The sequence below is a fragment of the Crocuta crocuta genome, unplaced genomic scaffold (assembly GCF_008692635.1).
Source record: "Crocuta crocuta isolate KB4526 unplaced genomic scaffold, BGI_CrCroc_1.0 scaffold61, whole genome shotgun sequence".
Lineage (NCBI taxonomy): Eukaryota > Metazoa > Chordata > Mammalia > Carnivora > Hyaenidae > Crocuta > Crocuta crocuta.
This window is the reverse complement of record NW_027528369.1, coordinates 4436106-4445870: the sequence shown is the minus strand read 5'-3', so window position 1 is coordinate 4445870 and position 9765 is coordinate 4436106. Positions and strand designations below refer to the sequence as shown.

Sequence of the window (9765 nt, the reverse complement as noted above, 5' to 3'; positions counted from 1 at the left end):
AAAAGTTATATAATAAAAAAAAAAAAAAAAAAAAAGAAAGAAAGAAAGAGAGAGAGAGAGAGAGAAAGAAAGAAAGAAAGAAGAGAAAAGAAAAGAAAAGAGACCTCCATACCAGAATTCATTTATTACATAACTAAATCACAGCGTTACAATACACTCGAAAGAGACTAAAAGAGACGTGCGGAATAGGTTAAATGTAAAAATAGAAAATAGTGTCCGAAAGGTCGGTTAGATGGGGATATAATCTTAGTAATAATTAAAGAGTAAAGCATTTTCAACCAGGCATCGCAGGACTGGCTGCGCTGTAGCAGGCCTATTCACATGGATTCTGAATGACAATCAGGAGATATTCCTTATCTGTGGAGAGAGACGGACAAAGGACAGAGTTAATCCACTGGAAGAATTCAATTTACTGAGTGAATACTTCAGCTCATCTGCTTTTCTCTTCAAAACATCGCTTGGACTCTCTGTAGACCAATGGCTTCCCACCCCGGCTGCACGTCAGAATCGCCTGCTAAGCTCTCAAAAACTACCATGACTGGGACCCCGGTTCCAGACGTTCTGATTTCACCGGCCTGGGGGAAGGCCTCTGGTATCAACAGCTGTTTTTGTAAAGCTCTCCAAGTGCTTTTAATGTGCAGCAGGGTGAGAGCACAGCTCACAGTGTATGGGTAATTCTGATCTTAGAGATCTTCTCTAGAGAAGTTGGTTCTAGACTAGACTCGGGAGCGTGAGTCCTGTGTTACACAGACATTGGCGAACCCTGTGAATGTAACTCCTTCAAGGAGAGAAGTCTTTAGGCAGGCCCGGTGGATGTGTTCTCTCCCAGGGAAGGTTTAAGACCCTACGGGACTTTGATCCACTCCCTACATTATCCCTATTTTGATTACTGGTAATAAATGCAAATGGACAAAACTCAAATTCATCAAAGGTTAAGTCTGCCGCTAATTTCACAAAATTTCTAGGTTGGGTTTTTCGGATTCCACCATCTTCATTTTGTAATTGGAGAATATCACGTGCCACGTTGCATGTTAAAATCTGTATGTCCAGTTCTTTGAAACAAAGCTTTTATCCAGTAAAGGAGAAGATGCTTTAAATACCAAGTGAAATGCCACATTACCTGGGGCTACCATGATTTCATGTTTCTTTGATCGGATCCTAAGAAAGGTGAGGTCGTTCTGAGGATCAATGTCACGGACCGTGCTCCTGGCTTTCATTGTCAGCTGGTGAAGAAGACCCGCGTACTGAACCGTCGTCGAGTTGTCCAGGGTTGTTCGGATAGGAATCCCTGTTACGAGAGTCGCTTTTGGGTTAACATTTTTGCTTATAAAAGGAATCCGCACACTGTGGAAATACTGGAAAATACAGATGATTGTAAAGACGAAGAAAAAGTTATGGCCGATATTACTCACCGGTAACAATTCTAGTTTCTTTGCTTCCAGTCTTTTTGTCTTTACGTGGATCTTAAAATATAGTTGCGTCAAACCATCATTACAAATTTGACTACTGCTTTTTTCCTCATTTAAATGACAGCATAGACAAGCTGTTCTTGTCAGTGATACTGTCATCAAATTATTTTTAATGGCTATGCACTATTTTATAACATACCCTTATTTAACCAATCCCCATATCGTTAGATTGTTAGGTATTGTTTTTTGGTTTTCGTGCACACTGTTTTTGGAAGGTGCGAACTGGTTATTTCAGAACTGAGTTCACATGTTACTCTACATGACGCCCTCCTCCAAGCAGCCGGTCCATAGCCATTTTGCTTTGAAATGCCTGGTCTGTGGTGTGGTGCTGATTTCCTCCCCCGAGACCAGCAATAGAAAGGGACATCACAGCACACATTGAGGAGTATATCAAAAGGGATTTTAAAAATTTTGGGGCACCTGGGTGGCTTAGTCAGTNAAAAAAAAAATTCATTGTGACTCCTCATACAGCATTTTGCAAACCTTAAATTTTATATTAAAGAATCCAGCCGCAAAGGCACTGGTGTTGCTGGGCATTCCCTGGCTTGCGCTCACTCCTGGCTTAAGCATTATTAAATTTAGCTGCTCCTGTGCTCTATTGTTCCATTATGCGAATTTAAAACTGAACCTATTAATTTAACTGGGAAAATCTAGCCAGACAAATATGCAAGTATAATTCAATTCAGTTCAAATCAATCCAGTTCAATTCTGGTCACTCACTCGGTGCTCAGTGCTTACTTTTTAACAGGTGCTGTGCTGGGTATTTTACACATATTGTGTCTCATCTGAGAGGGCTTTCAGATTATTGTGAGAACTACCAAACAGCCAGGGAATTCCAAGGATTCGATCTGCACACGTGCCTTTAATTTAGGGGGCTGTGTGAAGGTGAACTTGGGGTTGCTGTCGAACCCCACAGGCACCTGAATTAAGGCCAATCAATGAAAGAGGCTAACACAACTCTGGGCTGTCCCTCAGAGAATGCAATTCCAGAAACTGTTAAGCAAGAGGGGACGTGGAGAGTGGAACACTATTACAATGTAACGATTTTACCAGCTTTTCATGAAACTCTTTGAGAACCTCCCTTCTGACTGTGAAACAGTCTCTTTTAAGAAAACTGTTCCGTCTGGAATAGGTCTTGCCAAACAATACAAGGACAAGATTTACAGGAAAACCTGCTCAATAAACAAAGTTTTATATCAAGTTTGTTAATTTCTGTATTATTATTTCTTGGCCACTTTCTCCCGAAGTCAGTCATGCCTTTCACACCTGATGAGACGTCACAAGGCACCTGTCTTTAATAGGCAGGGAGCTGAAAGGTAGCAAGCACTCAGCCTTTTAAGAGCCCTTTCTGAGGACTGATTTTATTTTGCATCCTGAATAGTGACTACCTCCAAAGTGTGCGCTACTCAGTGTCAAAACACAAAATACAGCCAGAATAAATTATTTAAAATGTAGATGACAAGATTATGAACCCAATGCTCAGGACTATTTAGTTAGTCTATTCATGATCCAAGTCAATAAATAAAACAGCTAGCCTTTCTGAATAATAAGTGCATGCCGTGGAAGCTCTTGGAGGTTTTCATATCCACTGCAGACCACTTGGAAGAAAAATCAATCAACAAATATTTATTGAGTTTTTGCTTGGTACCGTGGAAGGTAATTAAAAAATAATTTATTAAGGAGCAATTTTAGCACATGGCATAAAATTCACCCACAGCCCCTTCCAAGAGGTGACCACTGTGCCCCGTTTCTCTGGGAACCTTGCAGAGATGGTCAAAGTGTGTTCAAGTATGTTTTCGTTTGTGTTCTTTGTTCTTTAATTCTATTGTTCTCTCGTCTGTAAAAAAATTTTTTTCATGCAATACTCTTGGAAAATTGTTCTATTCAGCACACATAGAGCTACGGCTAGGCGTGTTAATGGCTTCATCACATGACTGTTGAATGGATGCCTTGTGATACACGTAACGAGTATATCCTTCCGGTGGGCATTTAGGCTGTTCCCAGGCTTTGACTTTAATAAGCAAGGCTACAGAATATGTCCGTGCGCATGCCATTTCACATTTGTGTGTATGTATGGTGTAAATCCCCACGATGGAACTTCTAGGACAAAGAATATGAATTTGATATTGCCGAATTTATGGCACTACTTTAAAGTATGACTCTTTATGATCCCAGTAAGCTGGTTCTCTTCAACTGTGTATTTGTACTTGGGTTGAGTGTATTTCAAAAATGTAAGGAACTGGCTGGCTGATAAAGTCTAATGAAATTCAAATGATTGATGGTTAGAAATGTCAAGAATATGTAAAATTAAGAGCCTACGGAAATCAGGCTTATATACATAAGAATATGGGATAGTTATGACCGTCTGAGAAATAGATGTATTCACCAGTATCTGATTCAACAATCAGTACCGCAATACTGTAAACCATGAGTGGTTGTATAAATAGGAAACTGATGTTAACAAAGAATCTACTCTAATAAAAACCTATACCGCTCTGCAGTGGGCTAAACTGATAAATCTGTTTTATTGTCATGGACAGGATGCCTAGGTTTTACTAACAGTGAAACTGAAGGACTCTATTTAAGATGCCATATGAGGAGATCTAAATGTATAAACATGGTAGAAGGCCCACCTCGCCACAAATAAAACCTGGAAATATGTGAAAATGATTTACTGAGAATTACAGTAAAATCACCAGTGGTGAACAAGAACACGTGAACACCGTCTTAGTTAATTTTTTTTTTCAGTGCTAAGGTCCCTGGGTCTTCTGAAAGCTGCCAAGCTGCACCGTAATAAATGGGACTTTCATCTAAAATTGAGTAGGCTGCTGAAATGGAATATTTTATTAATTCTGTTCACGCAATTTATACCATATGCTGTTAATAAACATGCTTGTCGTACACGCGGGTTATTAATAACCTGACCACAAACATAAGACCCTCGTTTATATTTTGGGGGAAAATGGTTAATTTGGCTTTCAAAAAGGTGCCCTGAATCCTAACATAATCTGATTCCGGTAGGAGTTAATTAGAAGAAGTTAATGGGCTTTAAAAATAATACTTTGCTGCTGTTGGATAAGAAAAATATTGAGAAATTTCAGGTGAATAAAGCAAAGTCAATTGTAATTCCAGCACTCAGGGATGATCACCGTAACGTAGCCCTGCCTTTTCTTCCATATTTAAGCATGTATGTGTGGCTGGCTATGTTTACGATTAGAAAATGTTGGCTACTGCTTTGTTCCCTGCTTCTTTTCATCTCATATTGTTTCCCATGACTCTAAATATTCTTCAACATGTTAAATAGAGTAATGGTTCAAGAAAATATTACATAATGAATTAAAAATGCTGGGATAGATTTATTTACTTATTTGTCTGTTTCTTTACTGCTGTTGTGCATGATGCCTCAGTGAGTTTCCTTTGCAGCTAAGTCTTTTTCTTCATCCTAAGGAGTGACGTCACAGGTCGCAGGCTATGGACATGTGATACATAGGGCTAGGATTATGTACTTTTGACTAAGATCTTGTAAAATCACTCGTAAGATGAGTTGTCCTGGGTTAAATAGTATCTTTCTCCCCCAAATTCAAGTCTGTCCTAAACCTTATCGTGTGAAATAGCTTCTCTGCAGATGTAATTAGTTAAGATTAGGTCGCACTGGATTAGGGTGGGCCTGAATCCAATGACTGGGGTCCTTACAAGCAGAGAAAATATACACAGAGAGGAGAACACCACGCGACGATGGAAGCAGAGACTGGACGGATGCGTTTACAAGCCAAGGAACACAAGGACTTCCAGAAGCCACCAGAGGCTGAGAGAGCAGCCAGGCAGGGTCCTTTAGAGCCTTCAAAGAACGGACTGCCCTTGCTGACACCCTTATTTCAACCCCCAGCCTGCAGACCTGAGAATACCTTTCTAATGTTTCAAGCCACCAAGCGTGTGGTACCTTGTTGTGACAGCTGAAGGAAATGAATACATTACTCTTCTGAAGCCCCGCACGTAGCCCATCGTAGGGGGTGTGTGGACTCGAGGAGCATGCCAGAGACGAAAATCATTGCAGACGCAACAATGTGCTAGCGTTGCACCGCTTCCTGGAAATACTGGGCACAACTCTTTCTTACCTATAAGGCTGGTCCTTAAATTCTTTCCCTTCTGATCACTCAAGCTGGGTGAATTTATTCATTTGGTGTTATTTTTCATTTTATTATTTGCAAAAACACATCCAATGTCTTATTTAAGCATCAAATGTCTTAGCTGTACAAATTGGTTAAAAATGTCCACGTTGTGAGAACTATTTAATTATAATTCTGTTAAGTGTTGGCTACCGTGCTAGGCACCGAACAATCAGTATTTCATCTAACTGTCATAACCCTCAGTAAAGTAGGTTATATTCTATTTTTAACTGCTAAGGGATTGATGTGAGTGTAAACAGATGGTAGTTTGTAGTTGCTCAATAAAAATTTACTGATGGATGTGAGCCAAAATAATGATTAGCTGTGAGATTCTGTTGCAAAGCACTGTGCCTGGCAATGCACCAATTCTGTGGTTGTGCCGTGAATTCTGTGAAGTAGCTACTCTCATTTCAACGAATGCGCTGGGATTTGTGGTATTTCTTGCCTTTGCAACTGCCTGAATTAGCAGTGAACTAGCGGGAGCCTTTAAGAGATTGCCACCAGAGCTGAGCACGTAGCAATGTGCCAGAGAAAAGGCTTTGTGGGTCCTTAATGAGGATTATGGGATGAGCGCAAGTTGCTGGTAAGTCTATGGATCTCCTAGGTGGAAACGCGTTGGGCCTTCTTATACTGCATCCACAAAGGCTATACCATAGGTTGTAATAAGATTGATTCTCAAAGATTTTGTTAAGTGTGGTAAAGGGACAATTTCACTTAACATGAAGACTGAAACCCTGTACCCTTTATAATGTTAAAATAAAAACAAACTGCCAACAATGATAGTCTCTCTATCTTCAATATGATAGTTTCAATGGCATTCCTGAAATATTAGAAGAGTTACCAGAGCTTGAAAAATCACACATGTATAGTGTTTCTGAGAAATACAGAGATATTTGTAGACATGTCTGATTCATATTTATATCTCTAACTCTTAGCAGAGCGCGTGGTATACAGGAGATACTTAATAGATGTTTGGTAAGTACATGTTATACCTAAAACACAGAAAATATACTTTATATTTCAAATTCTAAGATGTCTGTCTTGGGCGAGGCACAGCAAACAAGTCCTTGGTTGGTTTTGTGGGTCGAGAAGGCATCCTGTGGTATATTTACCTTCTGCATTCACAACCATAGTTCCAATAACCCCTTTATGGCTCTGGATCCTCTTTAGGGTTTCCTCCACCTCCGCCTAAAGAGATCAGGAAGGCAATTAACCAAAGGGGGGCACTGTGGTAATCCTAATCCTAAAGTAAATAATGTTTAGAAAGACACCTACTCCCCCATCTCTTTAACCTAAGGTACTGCATTCTACGATCTCCGACCTTTGGAAGAGCTTTGAAACTGTCAAGTCCTGTCTCCAAGCCTGTACAGGATGCCTGCATACAACCCTGACATATCTCTTGGCCGGAACTCTTTAGGGATGGAGAGCTTACTACCTCAGAAGAGCTCACTCAATTTTAATGTCTCTATTTGCTGGAAAAGCAGTATCTATATGGGACAGAAGTCTGCTCCCATTCATATTTTACTCATTGATTTTTCTGTATTCATATGAAAAATTCCTTTTCTGTATTATAGTCCTTAATTTTTTTTTTTATAATTTATTTATTTTTGAGATAGAGAGAGGCAGAGCACAACTGGGGGAGGGGTAGAGACAGAGAGGGAAACATGGAATCTGAAACAGGCTCCAGGCTCTGAGCTGTATAGTCCTGTAAATAGTTACAGAGCTACTGCCGTTATTTCCTTCTGTCTGAAAGTATTCCTTAGGGGTGCCTGGTTGGCTCAGTTGGTTAAGCATCCTCAGCTTAGGTCATGATCTCATGGTTCATGAGATCAAGACCCATGTTGGACTCCATGCTGACAGCACACAGCCTGCTTGGGATTCTCTCTCTCTGCCCCTCCTCTGCTTGTGTGCTCTCTCAAAATAAATAAGTGTAGGAAAAAAAAAGTATCCCTTAGTGTGAAATCTTATTCTCAGTCCTAAATGTTACCTACTTGGGAATTCAGATAATTAAATTCAGGGTACTCTGTAAACACATCATATCACAGGATTCCAGGATTCTCTTGGTAACTTAACTTGCCTGGGTCTCAGTGCAAGCTGAATGTTCCACCATGAATGATTATGTTGGAGCCCCACTGGGTTTAAAACTCAGCTTTCTGAATTAATCTTATGCATAGACTCTACTGTACCAGTTTTATTCCCTTCTACAAATGCTAAAATCACAAATAATCTTTTTCAGACCTGCATATTACTCCTGGGTTATCACTGGATATTCTGAATTCAAACAGTACCCTGCAGAGTCTCATGATTTACCTTTTACTTCTAACATCAAATGGGTAAACATTGTGCTACTTTAGTCAAAAGACGGTTTCCTTTTGGAACGCCCTGGTGGCTCAGTTGGTTTGACTCTTGATTTTGGCTCAGGTCATGATCTCACAGTTTGTGAGATGCAGCCCTGCTATCAGCCCAGAGCCTGCCTGGGATTCTCTCTCCCTCTCTCTCTGTCCCTCCCCCTGCTCACACACTCTCTCAAAATATACAAACATTTTAAAAAAGACAGTCTTCTTTTGCATTTGATGTGGACAGGAACACTTATTTCCTCTTTACCACAACTACAGCATTTGTTTTCTGAATTTAAGGCATTCATGTACTGGAGTCACACTTTTTGCCATTACGACTATCATCTATAATATATACCTAGCATGTTCTTTAAATTACCTCACTGCCAAAAACTACTAAAAACAAATGGAGTTTTACAAGGAAACTACACATCAGTACCACAATGGAAATCTGCTATTTGTCCTAAACAGAAATAACCATAAAGATTAACAAAAGGGAGAGAGTGCTTATTATTAAATTCTGCCCCAAAGAAAGGTCTGAGCCTGAGGTCTGATACTCAGATGAAACATGGAAACTACCAAATGGCAGTGGTACTAAGCACCTAACAGTGCCAGGACCTTTCTCTTGGATATAGCCTCCAGGCTGGGAGGAAAAAATGGAAGAGGAATAACTTCCTCAGCTGTGATTCATTCTGTGTTATTTGTTATTTCTGAGCTATTTTATGTAGCAACTGCTGTTTGCATCTCACTTTGGGAAACACTGCCCTAAAGCACAAGAGTGATACAGGGGATCCAATATTACATTTCTGCCGTCTTTAAGACAATGTACATAGCTCCTTACACCACTAACCCCTTTTTTCGTTTTTTCTCTTTTTTTCCCAAATGCCTCTTTCTGCTGTCAGCCTTTCCCTCTCTCCTTCCAATAGGTTTTCCCCTGTGATTTCTGCACCCTCCTAATACAATCTTTTAATTCCCATCTCCAATCCCCTTTTCATTCCTCTCTTAAAAAAACTTTCACCTTACTCCTATTCAAACTATCCCCAGTCTCCGCTTTCCTTATTTATTTATTTACTATTTATTTATTTATTTATCTTACTTACTTATATACTTACTTATTCTCTCTCTTCCCTTTCCTCTTTATTTTCCTTTCTCCTTTCTCAGTATCGCCTCCTCCTCCCCTCTCCTCACCCCCCTGCGCTCCCTGTCGCATCACCCTTCCTTCTCAGGATCTGACTTCTGTCTCGCCTCTTTTCAAATCTCCCTCACTGTGGAGCCCTCTCACTCCCTCAAGATTTTTCACCCCCCAATCTCTCTCTTCTCTTTCTCCGTATCCGCACCCCGCAAGTTCCACTCCCCAGAATCAACCCCCTAGATATCTATCGCTCAAGCTAACTTCCCCTATCTAGACATCTTCTCCCCTCCAAGGTCGCCCTCTCCCTCCTTCAGGGTCTCCCTGTCGCCTTTCTAAGAAGCTTCTAGAGCCCCCGGCCTTCGCCACGGCCCCGGGGCCGGCGGGCCAGGGTCGGCCTCGGGGACAGGGCAGCGAAAGCCTCCGCCTTCGGCGCCCCTGAAGCGCCGGGTCGCAGACGGAGGCTCCAGATTTACCATCGTGCGAAACTCGGCTCAGTCCGGTATCACCGCCGCCCGGGAAGTCAGCAACGCTTCCAGCCGTTGCTAGGAGACGGGGGAGGAAGTGACCTCCCGGAAGTGCGGGTGCACGCGCCTGCGTGTAGGCGGGTCCGTCGGCAGCCCGCGCGGCGTCGGTCTTCCGCCCTAAAGCAGCCTTGACGCCTC

The 9765-nt window shown here is 41.3% G+C and overlaps 1 protein-coding gene across 2 annotated transcripts in view; it reads right to left on the bottom strand.

Annotated features, from left to right (window-relative positions):
* Positions 1–9661, bottom strand: part of DYNLRB2 (dynein light chain roadblock-type 2) — an 11006-nt gene extending 1345 nt beyond the window's left edge. The window contains exons 1-4 of one of the 2 annotated variants that reach the window (XM_077754203.1): positions 9577–9661; positions 6748–6823; positions 1121–1288; positions 280–357 (exon numbers count right to left, since the gene is read on the bottom strand). In XM_077754203.1, the coding sequence (XP_077610329.1) occupies positions 314–357; positions 1121–1288; positions 6748–6823; positions 9577–9579 (291 nt within the window). In that variant the 5' untranslated portion in view covers positions 9580–9661 and the 3' untranslated portion in view covers positions 280–313. Of the gene's footprint in view, positions 1–109; positions 358–1120; positions 1289–6747; positions 6824–9576 lie in introns of those variants that run through there. The other variant, XM_077754202.1, reaches the window with a different exon arrangement.
* Positions 9662–9765: the final 104 nt, after the last annotated feature.